This window comes from Melozone crissalis, unplaced genomic scaffold (assembly GCF_028551555.1).
Source record: "Melozone crissalis strain CALT ecotype California unplaced genomic scaffold, PUWL_Pcris_2 ptg000002l_1, whole genome shotgun sequence".
Classification (NCBI taxonomy): Eukaryota; Metazoa; Chordata; class Aves; order Passeriformes; family Passerellidae; genus Melozone; species Melozone crissalis.
Window position 1 is genome coordinate 196,033 of NW_026535780.1, and position 18,586 is coordinate 214,618.

The following is an 18,586-nucleotide window of genomic DNA, read 5'->3' on the forward strand; positions in this document are numbered from 1 at the left end:
TCCCTCACACACTTCTCCTCAAGCCTTCTGCTCTGGTGTCTACAACCAGGTGAGCCTCAAGCCCCTGACCCTCCTGCTCTTTCCCCGTGGCCCTGATCTTCCAGCAAGCTTAACTCCAGCCTCAGCAGCCCTCACACTTCCCCACAGACCCACAACGGCCTCCACGCTCTCTTGCCTCCTTTCCCCTGCAGACAAACCACACCGCGGACTCCACCACCCCTACCCTGCCTCACCCTCCTCTCTCTTTCCAGGCACCCTCCACACCACACCCATGGCCTGCAACAGCCTCTGCCGTCCCTGTGGACCCACCCCGCTGGCCAACAGCTGCAACGAGCCCTGTGCCCTGCAATGCCAGGATTCCCGCGTCATCATCAACCCTTCCCCTGTGCTGGTCACCCTGCCAGGACCCATCATGACCTCCTTCCCCCAGAACACCGCCGTCGGATCCACCTCCTCCGCTGCTCTGGGCACTGAGCTCAATGCCCAGGGACAGCCCATCTCTGGCGGATTTGGCTTTGGCCTTGGCTACGGCCTGGGAGGCCTGGGCTGCTATGGCACAAGGGGCTATGGCTCCATCTGCTAAGGCCCTCAGCACCACCCCTGACACCACCAGCTCTGCCCTCTGCCAACAGCTCCTGCAAACAAAGCACCTCGGCTGGTGGGAGCCAGCCTTGCACATCAGACCAGCTCTCCTCAATTTCTTCAACTTCCCTCACCATTCTTTTGCCTCAATAAATTTCTGCTGCATCAAAGCTGTACATGTCTCCTCTCCTTTTTGAAATCTGCCTCACATGATTACCTGTGCGACCCAGGAAATTCCTCTGGCTGCCCTGGAGGACTTGAGACCCTGTCAGGGGGCTCAGAGACCTTGGCACAGAGCCCAAGACCCCTGTGCCTTTGATTTAGCCCTTGGAAAAAACAATTACCAACCTTGTATGAAGAATTGCAAGCCATGAAATTTTAAGTAGAAGAATAGTGAATTTATCACAGAGTGGAAAAATAGATTTTTGGGATTTTTAGAATGGAGGTTCAGCAGGCAAGATGGAAGAATCAGGGTGTGTTCAGCCTTTCTCTTTCTTCTTCTTGGCCTCCATTTTCTGCTGTGATGTTGGCACGTGTAGATTGGTTTAGAGTAGAAGCTTACTGTCTAACATGGATGATAGGTATTAGAAACTAATTGTAAATATTGCACACATAGTTTTTAGTATAAAAAGATAACACCACCCCGGGGGAGGCAGAGTGCCTTGGACTGTCTTGCTGAGTGGACCTCAGCTGGATAGGAGAAAATATTTCATAGATAAGATACAATAAAGAACCTTCAGACCAAGAACTAAAGAGCTCTGACTCCTTTGAGTGCCGGGCTGCTAAAAGAGACTTTTTAATGTTTCTCGGGGTGACTCTGACCAGCTAGAGACCCCAAGACTTACCCAGCACAGCGCCAGAAATGAATGGGCCCTGGGAGTAGATGGAACATGGCACAACACATTTGTTAGGAAATACATCCCTACCAGGAACAACAAGACATGTACGAGAAAATTGGTTGATGGGGGACCTTCCAAAACAGGACCCAAAGCCATGACCCAAAGGTTTTGACACATCCTTGTTCCCCAGTTCATCACTGATTCTGGCTAAGTCTCTCCAGGCCAGCACACACTTGACAAAATCTCTTCCGAGTAGGAATCTCAAACCTTTCGACATCCACTTAGGCACAAACTCTGGAGTGCAAGTGCTTCAACTCCCCTGCTCAAGCAGAGTCAGCAAGAGGAGGATTCCCAGCAGCATGGACAGTGCAGATTTGGATCACCCAGCACAGAGACTCCACCACCTCTTCCCCTCTGTGACCATCCTCAGTTTGAAAAATTCTTTCGCTGCCCAAAGAATTCCATCTCATTTCCCTTTTGGCCTTGTGCCGCTGTTCTGCACATGGGCACTGCTGAGAACAGCCAGGATCCCTCACATCTTTCCATGCCAGCAGGAATTTGTACACACTGATAACACCCCCATCCATCCTTGTTTTCTGGGAGTCCCAGCTTTCTCAGCCTCTCCTCCATGAAAGATCTTCCAGTCCCTTTAGAAGTATTCTGGCTCTGAACTAGACTTTCTTCACTGATCCTATGGACTTCTTCGAACCATTTTCTGAAACCTATCTTGAACACTGGTGGCAGCTTTTGAAGTGAGGCTTGATAGAGACCTTCTGGTAACTTTGTTCTCCACCAGCATGACAGGGTCCTGCACTGCAAAGCTCCTACTCAGCCTCTCAGCCCCCAGCATGACCTGGGGTCCATTGTCATTCCTGTCCAGATGCAGAACTTCACATTTTGTTCTCCAGAACCTCAGGAGATGCCTTTAACCCTCACTCTCCAGTTCCCTCAGACTGGGGGCACAACCAAGTGGTGCATCAGCCACTCCATTCAGCTGCCAACTTGCTGAGGGGACAACATTCCCACTGTCCAGATCTTTCTTGAGGAGGTTGGACAGGGTTGCACTCATGCATACAACTCCTTATCTACTTCCCTTGAGACTTTACTCCATCTGGACTTTGGGCCACTGATTAACAACCTCTAAGCCTGGTTCCTCCAACTGAACATCCCCAGTTCCTTCACCTGCTCCTTATGTGTCTTGTTCTCCTTATCGTTCACCAGTTTTCCTTTCCATGTATAAGATCCCAACTCTGTGACCCCACAGTGGAACCTTCCTGGGCCCAGTAAGATAACTGCTATGGATGAGCTAACGCAAAACTCTGGGGAGCATGGGAGGCCTCCCTTAATCACAGAAATCACTTTCTGATCACCCTCATGAGAAGCCAGGCATATAGACAAGCTTGAAGAGATGGAGGCAAGGAAAGGAAGGAGTGAATGCAATGGAAGAGTCCAGGTGATCACAGCTAAACAGAGGCAAAGCCCAGACCAGCCTGACCGACCTCTGAAAGTTTGGGGCCCCTCTTCACAACACACCCACAAACCAAAACCATGAGTTCCACAGGCTGACCTCACGCATGACACCGCAGCTCTTCAAAGTATTACTCATCTCTTCAGTCCCCTTTGACAAGTGCCATCAATACTAGACTTTGGTTTCAAATACACTTTTAAGAAGGAATGACCATGGTGGAAGGGGCAGATCCTCATGCACAGCACAGCTGCAAAGTCCAGACCAGCCTGACAGGGCTGAGAGGGAATGGTGGCCCCTCTTCACAGCACACTCACAAACTAAACCACACAACTGCCACAAAATAACCACACTGGTGACACTGATATTGTTATTAGGACTTTGTTGCATATTTTTCTCTGACACACAACCTCCATGCCAATGCTCCCAAATAACAACTCTTAATTTAAAGCTGCTGCCAAGGTCAGATGGACATGGTCTCAAGAACAAGACATGACACTGCAGAGTTGTGGGAAGGAAAACACTACCCACATCATCACTCACTATGCTGTGACAGGCAAGATCTGCAGCCCTCAAAATGCCCCAGGGTCTGGGGCCAACGCTGTCCCGCCCCTCCAGGACCAGCATAAAAGTGGCCCAGAGCCTCGCACACTCACACACTTCTCCTGACTCCTTCTGCTCCAGTACTGACAATCAGGTGAGCCTCAAAACCCTGACCCTCCTGCTCCTGCACCCCTGACTGCTCTCATCCTGCCTGCTTGGATCCAGCCTCAGCAGTCCTCATCCCTCCCTACAGCCCCACAGCAGCCTCTACACTCAATCGCTCTTCTGACATTCTGCACCTTGCACCCTCACACCCCTGCCCTGCCTCCCCCTCTCTCTTCCAGGCACCCTCCACACCATCCATGGCCTGCTACAACCGCTGCACTCCCTGCGGACCCACCCCGCTGGCCAACAGCTGCAACGAGCCCTGTGCCCTGCAATGCCAGGATTCCCGCGTCATCATCAACCCTTCCCCTGTGCTGGTCACCCTGCCAGGACCCATCATGACCTCCTTCCCCCAGAACACCGCCGTCGGATCCACCTCCTCCGCTGCTCTGGGCACTGAGCTCAGTGTGCAGGGACAGCCCATCTCTGGGGGATTTGGCTTTGGCCTTGGCTATGGCCTGGGAGGCCTGGGCTGCTATGGCAGAAGGGGTGGCTCCATCTGCTAAGGGCTCTTGGAACCAACCCTGAAACAGGGAATTTGATACTCTGGTAACTGGTCCTGAGGGAAAAACTCCTCAGCTGATGGTTGTCCTACTTCTAGCTCACATGATTGCTTCCACTTGTTTCTTTTGTCTTTTCCATCTTTTGCCTCAATAAACTTCTCTTGCAACCAAAGCCTGAGACAAGGCTGCTTCTTTTTGAATTCCAAAGCTCTCACACCCTCACCCTGAACATTTCTATGAATTATCAGGCCATTGGGGTGGATGGAAAAGGGGAACAACACCTTTCTTAGCAAATTGCTCACCACCAAGAAACTCCAATACTGTTATGGAAGCAGGGACTGGAGGGGACACTTCCTAAAACATGACACAAGCCCACTCCCTGATACACCAAAGCATTTGACCAAATCCTCTTCTGGGCATAAAACTGGAAGAGTCACTCCGTGCTGGCACACACTTGACAAAATCTCTTCCCAATAATACTCTTGAAGCCTCACCACAAAATAAAAAAGGAATAACATCATTCACTTGGGCACAAACTCTAGAGTGGAAGTGCTTCCACTCCACTGATCAAGCAGAGTCAGCAAGACCCAGATTTTGGATATCCCAGGACAGAGCCCCTCACCTCATATACTTTCTCAGCACTCTAACAATGAAAAGTTCTTGCCTTTGCCCATAGAATTGCGTCCATTTTCATTTGTGCCCTACCCCATTGTCCTTCACTGCTGAGAACAGCGGGGCTCCCTAGATCTCATTCCCTGCCATCAGGGATTTACACAGACTCATGCCACTCCCACCCATCCTTTTCTCCTGGGAATCTCCAGCTCTCTCAGCTCTCCTCTAGCAAGATCTCTTTCAGGATCTTGCTGGTGCTCCACTCATCTTCTTTTACAGTCCCACTGCCGCCATCGTTGCTGAGGATCTTGAGCAGGGCCAGCCTCATGAATACAACCCTTGACATCCTTCCCTTGTGTCATGGTTTGACCAGGAAGAAGTGGGAAGTCTGGGATGCTGTGGTCAAACCAATGGGTGCTCAGATTTTGATATTGGCACCTGATATGGCCAGTGGGGTTTCGACACACCTCTGAGAACACACAAGGCTTAAAAACCAGAGCTTCGGCCCTGGGAGGCTCTCTTGGGACTTCAAGGGAAAGAGGTTGTATCTCCCTTCCCTGTTCAGCTGCTGCTGCTGGGCAGGGGAGGGGCAGCCATGCGGTAGGCCTGGGCCTGGACAGAGATGGGGGGTGAGGAGGCCCTTGAGGATGGAAGGGTAGAAGAGCCCCAAGAGACATCGGGCAGCCATGCCCCCCCCCGCCCCCAGAGGAGACAGAGAGGGAGAGCCAGCAACGGAATGTGATAGCAGCCGCCGAGGAGGAGAAGGGGAGAGTGCGGCGAGAAGGTGCCCAGCATCAGCGTGGGAGTGCCAGAGCTCTGGGACAGGCAGAAATTTTTAACCCTTTTTCTTACATGATTGGGACCTTGCAAAAATGCTGATCCTCCTCGGAGCTGAATAAGAAGAGAGATAAGGGATGAGATAACAAGGACTAGGCCCGAGGGAAGTGGAGAAGACTGGCTGAGTGGGGAGAGATGATTGGAGTGGCCTTTTGGCTGGACTTTTCTTATGTGGCCATAGACTGAACCAGTTTTATTCCTGTGACACAGAGACTGCATTTAGGGGGAGGCAGTGCCTCAGAACCAGGAGGGTTCATTGTGGGTAACCCTCGGCCCCAGGGGGTGGAAAAAATGGGGGGGACAGATGTCCCAAAGCAGAGACTTTGCCTTTTTTGGAGTGAGACAAAGCATCCTTAAAGGACAACCCTAAAAGCAGCTCTGGTCCATGCACAGTGGTGAGAGCACTGGGCATGGAAGGAAGATGTCACCATGGCAAAAGGACTTTCCGGGCGGTGCCGAGTGACATGGAAGCACACGAGGTTTCAACGTGTTTCCAGGGGAAGGCTATGGTGCAAGAAGGACTCCTCTTCATGAACTGAAGTTTGAATATTCTAAAGGGTGGTGTCAGACTGGGCAGTTGGTGATGTGGGGGAATGTATTGGATTGGGAAATTTTGGTGGTGGGGAGGAGGAAAGTGCTTTTTTTGTAAGGTTTTCAGTTTTTTCCCTTATAGTTTTTTTTCTTCTTTTCTTGTACTTTAGGTAATAAAGTTTTCTTTATTTTTAAGCTGGAGCCTGCTTTGCTTATTCCTGGTCACATCTCACAGCAGACACCAGGGAGAGGATATTCTCATGGGGGCACTGGCTCTGTGCCAGGCCTAAACCATGACACCTTGAGACTTGATTCCATCTGGACTTCATGCCACCGATCCCCAGCCTCTGGAACCACCTTTTCAGCCACTCTCAGGCCACTCACTGCACTCTCTGGCTACCTGGACTTGTTCGGATGATCTGGGAGTGTAGAATGGGAAGGAGCATCCAGAGCTTCACAAAACGGTTGTGTCCAACAGCACCACATCTCTCTCCTCATGCCCAGGCTGAGTCTCTGGCACAGGGCAGACACACAGCTCAGCCAAGCACCATTTCCTCAAGGGAAATCCTCCAAGAGAACTGGCCTCACCCATTGACACTTGCAACAACTCAGGAACCCAAAGGCCTGGCTCAACGCCTCACCTGCTGCTGCTCCCATCTACCCCCTCCTCCCTTGCACAGCTGCCCACAACACCCTTGGAATCCCTTCAGCGGGAAAAAATGCTGGACATTCAGTCCAAATGTAAACCAAATCAGTGAATGCCACCAATCTCAGAAATGCTTCATTTCTAGAAGACCTAAATGTAACATGGCATCAAGTCCAACCATTCTGACATCACTTCTAAGGCCATCATTAAACATCCCTAAAGTCCAAAGCTCCATGGCTTCTAAATTCCACAGCAATAGTGAATTCACTACTGTCCTGGGCAGCCATGTACAGGACTTGAAACTCAAACTTCCAAACACAACCTGTCCAGGGGCAACTTAACTCCATTTCCTCTTCTCCTATGGCGGGATAAAAGGAAGACGAGATTAATGTCAAATTATTTCTATTCATTTTACTCCCGAAGGCAAAAGAGTCAACCTTCTTCTGAAAATTGAACATGCCCAGCTCCTTCACCTACTCCTCATTTGTCTTGTTCTCCTTATCCGTCACCACTTTCCCTTCCATTGTGTACGAGGCCAGCTCTGTGACCCCAAACTGTGACCTTCCTGGGCCCAGGTAAGATGAGTGCTATGGGTGAACCAACACAAGACTTTGGAGATAATGGGAGGCATCCCTGATTCACAGCGATCGCTTTCTCATGTCCAAGAGGAAAGGAAAGGCATAGAGACAGGCCTGCCGGCATGGACCAAAGAAGCGAGGGAGAAAACAGGATGAAAGGTCCATAGCTATCACCCTATTTGCAGAGTACATCTGCAAATCCGAGATCATCCTAACAGACCTGGGAAGAAAGGAGGCCCGTCTTCACAACACAGCCACAAACCACAGCACACCAGTGCTGAGAAATGAGTTCATGGATGACACCTCACTGACCAAAGCTTTGGTCATCTCGTCAACCGTCTCTAAAAACAACCTTGGGCTTTATTAGTTGCATTTAAAAGCTGCCTCCAACGTCAGATTGACACAGACTCAAGAAGAGGACATGGAATTGCAGAAATGCAGAAAGGAAAACATTCCGCACCTCATGACTCACCAGGCTGGGTCAGCAAAGAGTTACTGCCTGCAAAATGCCCCAAGGCCATGGCACAACGCTGTCCCACTCCTTCAGAACCAGTATAAAAGGCCATCAAGAACTTCACTCCCTCACACACTTCTCCTCAAGCCTTCTCCTCCTGCTGACGACCAGGCGAGCAGCATGCCCCTGACCCTCATGCTCCTGCACTACTGGCCTCTTTCTTCCAGCATGCTCAGCCCCAGCCTCAGCAGCCCTCATGCCTCCCCACAGCCCCACAACAGACTCCACACTCCATCACCCTTCTGACATTCTGCCCATTACCCATTGCACCCTGTCTAATCTCAACCCCATCTCTTCCAGGCACCCTCCACACCACACCCATGGCCTGCTACAACCGCTGCACTCCCTGCGGACCCACCCCGCTGGCCAACAGCTGCAACGAGCCCTGTGCCCTGCAATGCCAGGATTCCCGTGTCATCATCGACCCTTCCCCTGTGCTGGTCACCCTGCCAGGACCCATCATGACCTCCTTCCCCCAGAACACCGCTGTCGGATCCACCTCCTCCGCTGCTCTGGGCACTGAGCTCAATGCCCAGGGACAGCCCATCTCTGGCGGATTTGGCTTTGGCCTTGGCTACGGCCTGGGAGGCCTGGGCTGCTATGGCAGAAGGGGTGGCTCCATCTGCTAAGGGCTCTCAGAACCACTCCTGACACAGGGAATTTGATACTCTGGTAACTCGTCCTGAGGGAAAAACTCCTCAGCTGATGGTTGTCCTACTTCTACCTCACACGATGGCTTCCACTTGTTTCTTTTGTCTTTTCAATCTTTTGCCTCAATAAACTTCTCTTGCAATCAAAGCCTGAGACAACGCTGCTTCTTTTTGTATTCCAATGCTCTCACACCCTCACAGGGGACATTTCTAGGAATTACCAGGCCATTGGGGTGGATGGAAAAGGGGAACAAAACCTTTCTTAGCAAATTGTTCACCACCAATAAACACCAATACTGTTATGGGAAACAGGGACTGGGGCGGACACTTCCTAAAACATGACACAAGCCCACTCCCTGATACACCAAAGCATTTGACCAAATCATCTCCTGGACATAAAACTGGAAGAGTCACTCTGTGCCGGCACACACTTGACAAAATCTCTTCCCAGCAAGACTGTTCAATCCTCACCACAATAAAAGGAAATAATATCATTCACTTGGGCACAAACTCTAGAGCGAAAGTACTTCCACTCCACTGATCAAGCAGAGTCAAGGAACTGCGAGATTTCCAGCACAATGGACAGAGCAGTTCTGGATGTCCAGCATGGACCTCATCACCTCTTCCATTTTCTCAGTGCTCTCACAATGAAAAATTCTTGCATTTGCCCATAGAATTGCATCCATTTTCATTTGTGCTCTCCCATTTTCCTTCACTGCTTAGAACACACAGGCTCACTGCACCTCATTCCCTGCCATCAGGGATTTACGCACACTCCTGACACCCCCATCAACCCTTGTCTCCTGGGAATCCCAGCTCTCCTCTAGGAAATCTTCTCCAGCCCTTTCAGGATCTTTCTGGTCCTCCACTCATCTTCTTTCACACTCCCACTGCCCCCATCTTTGTTGAGGATCATGAGCTGGGTCAGCCTCTTGGATACAACTCTTGACATACTTCCCTTGAGACTTGACTCCATCTGGACTTCATGCCACCGATCCTCAGCCCCAGGGCCAGCCTCTCAGCCACTCTTAGGCCACACACTGCTTTCTGAGGCAACCTGGCCTTATTTAGATTATCAGGGAGTGTAGAATGGGAAGGTGCTTCCAGAGCTTCACAAAAGGGTTGTGTCCAACAGCAGCCACAGCTCTCTCCTCATGCCCAAGCTGAGTCTCTGGCACAGGGCAGACACACAGCTCAGCCAAGCACCATTTCCTCAAGGGAAATCCTCCAAGAGAACTGGTCTCATCCATCAACACTTGACACAACTCAAGACCCCAAAGGCCTGGCTCACGCCTCACATGCTGCTGCTCTCATCTACCCTCTCCTCCCTTGCACAGCTGCCCACAACACCCATGGAATCCATTTCAGCTGGAAAGGCCGCTTGACATTCAGTCCAAATGTAAACCAAATTTGTGAGTGCCACCAATCTCAGAAATATTTCATTCCTAGAACAAATAAATATAAAATGTCATCAAGTCCAACCATTCCAATATCACTTCTAAGGTCATTATGGAACATCCCCGAAGTCCAAATCTCAATGGCTTCCAAATTCCTCCAGCAAAGGTGACTAAACCACTGTCCTGGACAGTCATGTACAGGGCTTGAAGCCTCTTCTTGTGAAGGAATTTTTCCTAATTCCAAACTCAACCTCCCCAGGGGCAGCTTGACTCCATTCCCTCTTCTATCACTGGATAAAAGAAAGACAAGACTAATGTCAATTTTTTCCTATCCAGGTTACTCCAGAGGACACCAAGATCAACCTTTTTCTGAAAATTGAACATCCCCAGTTCCCTCACCTGCTCCTCATTTTTTTTGTTCTTATCCTTCACCATTTTCCCTACTCTTGTGTAAGAGCCCAGCTCTGTAACCCCACAATGGGACCTTCCTGGGCCCAGGTAAGTTGAGAGCTATGGATGAACCAATACAAGGCTTTGGGGAGCATGGGAGGCATCCCTAAATCACAGGGAGCTCTTTGCCATGTCCAAGAAAAAAGGTAAGGCATGGAGACAGGCCTGCAGACATGGACCAAAATAGAGAGGGAGAGAATAGGATGAAAGATCCAGATCTATCACCCTGAGTAATACACAAGCAAATCCAAGACCATCCTAACAGAGATGGGAAGGAATGGGGCCTGTCTTCACAAGACAGCCAGAAACAACAGCACTCCAGCATTGTTGAGCGACTTCATGGATGACACCTCACTGTCAAAAGCTTTTGTCATGTTTTTAACCCTCCCTGAAAAACAACATCATCACCAAACTTCGGCCTTTATTACTCACATTTAAGTAGTTGCGCCAAGATGAGATGGACACGGACTCAAGAACTGGACATGGAATTGCAGATATGTGGGAAGGAAAACATTCCCCACCTCAGGACTCACCAGGCTGGGTCAGCAAAGTGCTGCTGCCTGCAAAATGCCCCAAGGCCATGGGACAAGGCTGTCCCGCCCCTCCAGAACCAGCATAAAAGCCGGCCCAGAGTGTCTGTCACTCACACACTTCACGCAAAGCCTTCTCCTCCTGCAGCTGCAGACTACCAGGTGAGACTCAAACTGCTGACCCTCCTGATCCTGGACCCCCAATACCCTCTTTCCAGCACGCTCAGCCCCAGCCTCAGCAGCTCTCACACCTCCCCACAGTCCCCCTACAGCCTCCAAACTCCATCATCCACCTGCATCCATGCCCCTCATACCCCCAAACCTGGTCTAACTTTATCCCTTCTCTTCCAGACACCCTCCACACCACATCCATGGCCTGCAACAGCCTCTGCAGTCCCTGTGGACCCACCCCACTGGCCAACAGCTGCAATGAGCCCTGTGCCCTGCAATGCCAGGATTCCCGCGTCATCATCAACCCTTCCCCCGTGCTGGTCACCCTGCCAGGACCCATCATGACCTCCTTCCCCCAGAACACCGCCGTCGGATCCACCTCCTCCGCTGCTCTGGGCACTGAGCTCAATGCCCAGGGACAGCCCATCTCTGGCGGATTTGGTTTTGGCCTTGGCTATGGCCTGGGAGGCCTGGGCTGCTATGGCAGAAGGGGCTATGGCTCCATCTGCTAAGGGCCCTCAGCACCACCCCTGACACCACCAGCTCTGCCCTCTGCCAACAGCTCCTGCAAGCAAAGCACCTTGGCTGATGGTCTCTCTACTTGCACCTCACACCTGACTCCTCAGCTTCTTCTTTCTAAGCATTCTTTCACTTCAATAAATTTTTCTTGCATCACAACCTGAGTTGCTTCCTCTTCTTTTTGAATTCCAGTGGTCTCACATCCTCAGCCTGTGCAATGCCAGCACTCAACCATTATGTTGGATGGAAAGGAAGCAAAGAACATTTTTTAGCAAATATGTCCTCAACCAGTAACAACCAACAGTGACATGGGAAACACGGGACAGGGAGAGACCTTCCAGAACATGTCACAAGGCCATCACCTCATCTACCAAACGCTTGGACAAAGCAATTATCTCCTGGCTACTGCTCTGTCAAAGTCACTCTAATCCAACATACCCTTGAAAAATTCTCTTCCTAGCCACACTCTGAGTCCTCCCAGTGAACAGAATAACAAGAGCATCCACTTGGCCAGAAAATCTGGAGAGCACCTGCTCCAATCCCCCTTGCTGAAGTAGGCCCAGGAGGAGCAGGATTTCCAGGATTATGGCCAGTTCACTTTTGTACTTCCTAGAAGAGGTCTCTCTTACACTCTGGGACCATCCACACACTCTGAAAATATCTTCCCTACTTCGCCTATTTCACTTTATTTTCTCTTCTACACATGACTCCTCTCTAATCATGTGTGCAGTGCTGAGAACAGCAGGGCTCCCACTCACTGGTGACACCCCCTGCCCAGCCTTGTCTCCTCAGAGTCCCTGCTCTCGCAGTCTCTCCTCTAGCAAAGATTCTCCAGCCCTTGCAATATCTGCTGGCCCTAAGCCTCTCTTCATTCATTACCCACTTGTGCTTCTTCTCCTGTGGAGGCCAGAAATGCCCACACCTCTCCTCACAGGATCTCACCAATGCTCTAAAGAGAGGCAGGGCCAGCTCTCACGACTTCATGGCAACAATTTCAGAAATCTGTCTTGGACACAGGTGATATCCCACTGAAGTAATTCCCCACTGCAACTTTCTGTTCTCTGTTCTCCACCAGCACCACAGGGTCCTGCTCACAAAAGCCACTTTACAGACTCTCTGTCCAAACCATTATACAGAGTGATGTGCAATTCCTGTACACATGCACAACTTGTCATTTCTTTTGCTTGAACTAGGGGGGATTTTATTAACCCTTAGTCTTGAGGTTCTTCTGAGTGGTGGAACAGACAAGTGTGGCCTCAGACACACCAATATCTGCCGGCTTGCTGAAGGGGCAACTCTCCCACTGCTGTCATGAAATGAAAAGTCCAGGCACTCACACCTGGCACAGATGCAAAACCCAGACCAGCCTGATACACCTGGGATAGTTTGGGGCCCCTCTTTACAACACACACAAAAACCCAAATCATGAGTTCTACAGGCTCATCTCACTGATGACATTCTACTTCTGCAAACTTTGGTCACGTCTTCAACCCTTTTGGACAGAAACCATCAACAACAGCCTTTAGTTTCAAATACTCACATTTTAAAGGAGTAATGACTGTGATGGAAGGGGCAGCTCCTCATGCACTGCACAGGTGCAAAGGCCAGACCAGCCTGACATGGCTGCAGTGGAATGGGGCCCATATTCACAGCACAGACATAAACAAAAGCACAAAAGTGCCATAAAATTACCTCACTGATGACGCCCATATTATTCCTTGGGGTTTTGTTGTGTATTTTGGTTTCTCTGACACACATCTCCCAAGCAAATCCTCCCAAATACCAACTCTCACTTAAAAGCTGTCACCAAGTTCAGACGGACACAGCCTCAAGAGCATGGCATGACACTGAAGGATTTTGAGAAGGAAAACATTCCCTACATCACTACTCGCAAGTCTGTGCCACACAAAACTGATGTCAAAATTTCCGCTAGGGTACCTCCAGAGAGTCACAAAGTCAATCTTCTTTTTCTGAAAACTGAATGTCTGCACTTCCTTCAAGGGCTCCTCAGGTCTTCTTCTTATCTTTCACCAGTTTTCCTTTCTATGTTTCACTCAGAGCCCCGTAACTGGATCCCACAGTGTGAATTTGCTGGGCCCACTTCAGACAAGAGCTACGGGATGAACAAACACAAGAAGACATTGGACAGCAGGGGAAGTGTCACAGGGATTGGTCTCCCATATCCAGCAGGAAAGGCCTGGCAAATAGACAGGTTTATAATGTCGGCAATGGAACAGGGAGGGAGAGAATGGGATGGAAGGGGACACCCATCATCCCCAGAAGAGCTGCAAAGCCCAGATGAGCCTGACGTGGCTGTGGGGGAATGAGGATGCTCTCAACAAGACACCGAAAACCCACAGCATACATGGGACATTGGGTGACATCACTGTTGACACCCCACTGTCCAAAGATCTTGTCACGTCCACAGCCCTCCACAAAAAACATCATCATCACCAGCCCTTGGTCTCTCATACCGGTATTTCAAAGCTGCCGACAAGGTCAGATGGACACGGACTCAAAAGAAAAACAGGACACTGCAGAGTTGTGGGATGGAAAACACTCCCCACCGCAGGACTCACCACTCTGAGCCAACCAGGAAGTGTGGTCGGCAAAATGCCCCAAGGCCATGGGACAAGGCTGTCCCGCCCCTCCAGAACCAGCATAAAAGCCGGCCCAGAGCCTCTCTCCCTCACACACTTCTTTTCACATCTTCTCCTCCTACACCTGCAGACTACTAGGTGAGTCTCAAGCCCTAACCCTCCTGCTCCTGCACCCCTGGACCCTCTCTTCCAGCACACTCTGCTCCAGTCTCTGCAGCCCTTACGCCTCCCCACAGCCCCAAAACACCTTCCACACTCTCTTGCCCTTTTAACAATTAGCACCTCTTGCTCTCCCAAACCTGCCCTGCCTCAACCCTCTGTCTTCCAGACACCCTCCACACCACACCCATGGCCTGCTACAACCGCTGCACGCCCTGCGGACCCACCCCGCTGGCCAACAGCTGCAACGAGCCCTGTGCCCTGCAATGCCAGGATTCCCGCGTCATCATCAACCCTTCCCCTGTGCTGATCACCCTGCCAGGACCCATCATGACCTCCTTCCCCCAGAACACCGCCGTCGGATCCACCTCCTCCGCTGCTCTGGGCACTGAGCTCAATGCCCAGGGACAGCCCATCTCTGGCGGATTTGGCTTTGGCCTTGGCTACGGCCTGGGAGGCCTGGGCTGCTATGGCACAAGGGGCTATGGCTCCATCTGCTAAGGGCCCTCAGCACCACCCCTGACACCACCAGCTCTGGCCTCTGGCAACAGCTCCTGCAACAAAAGCACCTCGGCTGATGGCCTCTCCTCTTCCACCTCACACCTGATTCCTTCAGCTTCTTCTTTCTCAGCATTCTATCAATTCAATAAATTTTTCTTGCATCACAACCTGAGTTGCTTCCTGTTATTTTTTAATTCCATTGGAGTCACATCCTCACCCTGTGCAATGCCAGCACTCAATCATTTTGTGGGATGGAAAGGGAGCAAAGAACATTTCTTAGAAAATATGTTCCCATCAGGAGAAACCAACGCTGACATGGGAAACAAGGGAGAGGGGAGACCTCCCAGATCATGACACAAGGCCTTCACCTCATCTACCAAAGGCTTGCTCGCAGCTATTCTCTCCTGGGCACTGCTGCAGACATTTTTTCATAGAAATCCTTTCTTTGGGATTTGTTCATTCTTCTGGGAAGCTAAGGCCCCAGAAGAAGAATGTAAACAATTGGTATCGGCTGGCGTGGAAGGTAACAGGTGCAGTGGTGATTTGGCTTCTGTGAATGTTTGGATTTGCTAACCATTCACAGGAGAGTTTGTCCTTGCTTTCTGCTGGACACAGAACTTTGTTATTCATTCTTTTCTATGCTATTTTTCAGCTTAGCAGCCTCTGCAACTTCTCTCTTTATTCTTTTTAGTATAGTAATAATGTATTATATATCATATATAATAAATCCAGCCTTTTGATCATCAAACAAGATTCTCGTCCACTTCTCCCACCCATGAAGACCTCATCAGGTCGCTGTAATAGGGCACTGCTTAGAAGGTCACTCCATGCCACCACACACTTGAAAAATTCCCTTCCTCGTAATACTTATTGAGTCCTCCCCACGAACAGAGGAATAACATCATGCACTTGGGCAGGAACTCCGCAGTGCAAATTCTTCCATCTCCCTTTCTCAAGCAGGCCCAGCACAGGCAGGATTTCCAGAATTATGTCCCGTTCAGTTTTGGACCTCCAAGAAGAGAGACCCCATTGTCTCTTACATTCTGGGACAATACACACACACTGAAAAATACTTACTTTTCTCACCCATGGTATCCCATCTATTTTCAATTGTGCACATGCCTTCTTTCCTTCATGTCTGGAGTACTGAGAACAGCAGGGCTCCCACTCACTGATAACACATCCCTGCCCAGCCTTGTCTACCCACAGTCCATGCTCTCTCAGTCTCTCCTATACCAAAGATTCTCCAACCCTTGCAATATCTGCTGGCCCTCAACCTCTCTTTGTTCACTACCCACTTGTGCATCTCCTGTGGAGGCCAGAACTGTCCACACGGCTCCTCACAGGATCTCCTCAGTGTTCTAAACAGAGGAAGGGCCACCTCTCACGACTCCATGGCAAGAATCTCCTGAAATCTGTCATGGACACTTGTGATGCTCCACTAATGTGATGCTCCACTGCAACTTTCTGGTCTGGGTTCTTGATCAGCACCAGAGGGTCCTGCTCACAAAAGCCACTTCTCAGACTCTTGGCCTACAGCATGAGCCAGAGGCAAATGCTATTTCTGTCCAGATGCACAACTTCAGAGTTCTCTTGTTTGAAATTTGGGAGGTTCCCTTCAAACCTTAGTCTCGAGGTCCTTCTGAATGGTCAAACAGCCAAGTGGGGCCTCAGTCACGCCATCTCCTGCCAGCTCCCTGAAGGGGCAACTCTCCAACTGCTGACAAGCAATGGAAGAGTCCAGGCACTCACACCTGGCACAGATGCAAAGCCCGGATCTGCCTGACACACCTGGGATACTTTGGGGCCCCTCCTCACCCACAACACACCCACAAACCCAAAACCATGAGTTCCATTGGATGACCTCACTGATGACACCCCATCTCTGCAAATCTTGGTCACGTCTTCAGTCCCCTTTGACACACACCATCAACACCTGCCCTTGGTTTCAAATACTCACACTATAAAGGAGGAATGACTGTGATGGCAGGAGCAGCTCCTCATGCACAGCACAGTACAAAGGCCACACCAGCCTGACATGGTTGCAGTGGAATGGGGCCCCACTTCACAGCACACCCAAAAATGAAACAACACGAATGCTATAGAATGACCTCACTGATGACACCCATATTTTTCTTAGGCTTCTGTTGTACATTTGGGCTTTTCTGACACATATCTTCCAAACAAATCCTCCCAAATACCAACTCTCACTTTAAAGCTGACACCAATGTCAGATGGACACTTCCTCAAGAGAAGGACAGGACACTGCACAATTGTGTGCAGGAAAACATTCCCCACATGATGACCTGCAAGGCTGTGTCAGACAAAACTGATATTATGGCTTCAATTCAGGTACCTCTAGAGAGTAACAAGGTCAACTCACTTCTTCTGAAAAGTGAATGTCTATAGCTACATCAGTTGCTCCTCACACAAGTTCTTCCCCTTATCCCGCACCAGCTATGGATGGACCAACACAATATCTTGTGGAGTATGAGAGGCATCTGTAAATCACAGGAATGGCTTTCTCATCACTAGGGGAAAAGGCCTGAAATTGAGAGGTGTTTAGGAGTTTTGCAATATGGTCGGGAGACAGAAAATGTAATGGAAGGGGACCTGTCACCTGTGACTCCCAGAAGAGCTGCAAAGCCCAAATGAGCCTGATGTGGCTGTGGGGGAATTAGTCCTGTCTTCACCACACACCCACAAAACCACAGCACATCACTGCCATGATGATGATATCCCACCTCTCCAAAGCTTTGGTCATGTCTTCAGCCCTCCCAGAGAAACAAAATTACCAGCAGCCTTTGATGTCTTATAGCTGAATTTGAAAGCTGCTGCCAAGGTCATGTCCTCAAAAGCAGGACACGACACTGCAGAGTTGTGGGGAGCAAAACACTCCCCACCTCAGCACTCACCAGGCCTACAAAATGCCCCGAGGGCATGGGACAAGGCTGTCCCACCCCTCCAGAACCAGCATAAAAGCCAGCCCAGAGCCCCTCTCCCTCACACACTCCTCCTCAAGCCTCCTGCTCCTGTTCCTGCCTATAAGCAGGTGAGACTTAATCCCCTGACCCTCCTGCTGCTGCACTCCTGGCCAATCTCTTCCCAGATGCTCAGCCCCAGCAGCCCTCAAGCCGGCCCACAGCCCCACAACAGCTTCCAGACTCCATCGCTGCCCCTTGTTTTCCCATGCCCCCACCCTGCCTCACCCTCTCTCTTCCAGGCACCCTCCACACCACACCCATGGCCTGCTACAACCGCTGCACTCCCTGCGGACCCACCCCGCTGGCCAACAGCTGCAACGAGCCCTGTGCCCTGCAATGCCAGGATTCCCGCGTCATCATCAACCCTTCCCCTGTGCTGGTCACCCTGCCAGGACCCATCATGACCTCCTTCCCCCAGAACACCGCCATCGGATCCACCTCCTCCGCTGCTCTGGGCACTGAGCTCAATGCCCAGGGACAGCCCATCTCTGGCGGATTTGGCTTTGGCCTTGGCTACGGCCTGGGAGGCCTGGGCTGCTATGGCAGAAGAGGCGGCTACATCTGCTAAGGGCCCTCAGCGACACCCCTGACACCACCAGCTCTGCCCTCTGCCAACAGCACCTCCTGAAAGCAAAGCACTTCAGCTGATGGTCTTTCTACTTGCACCTCACACCTGATTCCTTCAGCTTCTTTTTTCTCATCATTCTTTCACTTCAATAAATTTTTCTTGCACCACAACCTGAGTTGCTTTCTGCTATTTTTGTATTTCAAACGTCTCACATCCTCATCCTGTGCAATGCCAACACTCAA

The 18,586-nt window shown here is 50.6% G+C and overlaps 3 protein-coding genes and 1 pseudogene across 3 annotated transcripts; all 4 read left to right on the forward strand.

The window, feature by feature from the left end:
• LOC128934207 (feather beta keratin-like) lies at positions 1–583 on the forward strand. Its single transcript, XM_054271701.1, has 2 exons — positions 1–49; positions 252–583. The coding sequence occupies exon 2, from the start codon at positions 272–274 to the stop codon at positions 581–583; it is 312 nt and encodes a 103-aa protein (XP_054127676.1). The 5' UTR covers positions 1–49; positions 252–271.
• A 3,189-nt stretch (positions 584–3,772) lies between these two features.
• LOC128934286 (feather beta keratin-like) lies at positions 3,773–4,100 on the forward strand. The gene has a single exon (XM_054271826.1). The coding sequence runs from the start codon at positions 3,792–3,794 to the stop codon at positions 4,098–4,100; it is 309 nt and encodes a 102-aa protein (XP_054127801.1). The 5' UTR covers positions 3,773–3,791.
• Positions 4,101–7,807: 3,707 nt separating this feature from the next.
• On the forward strand, positions 7,808–11,525 carry LOC128943776 (feather beta keratin-like; annotated as a pseudogene).
• A 2,955-nt stretch (positions 11,526–14,480) lies between these two features.
• On the forward strand, positions 14,481–18,344 carry LOC128943864 (feather beta keratin-like). The gene is made up of 2 exons (XM_054286848.1): positions 14,481–14,743; positions 18,269–18,344. Exons 1-2 carry the CDS (start codon positions 14,481–14,483, stop codon positions 18,342–18,344), a joined length of 339 nt encoding a protein of 112 aa, XP_054142823.1.
• Positions 18,345–18,586: the final 242 nt, after the last annotated feature.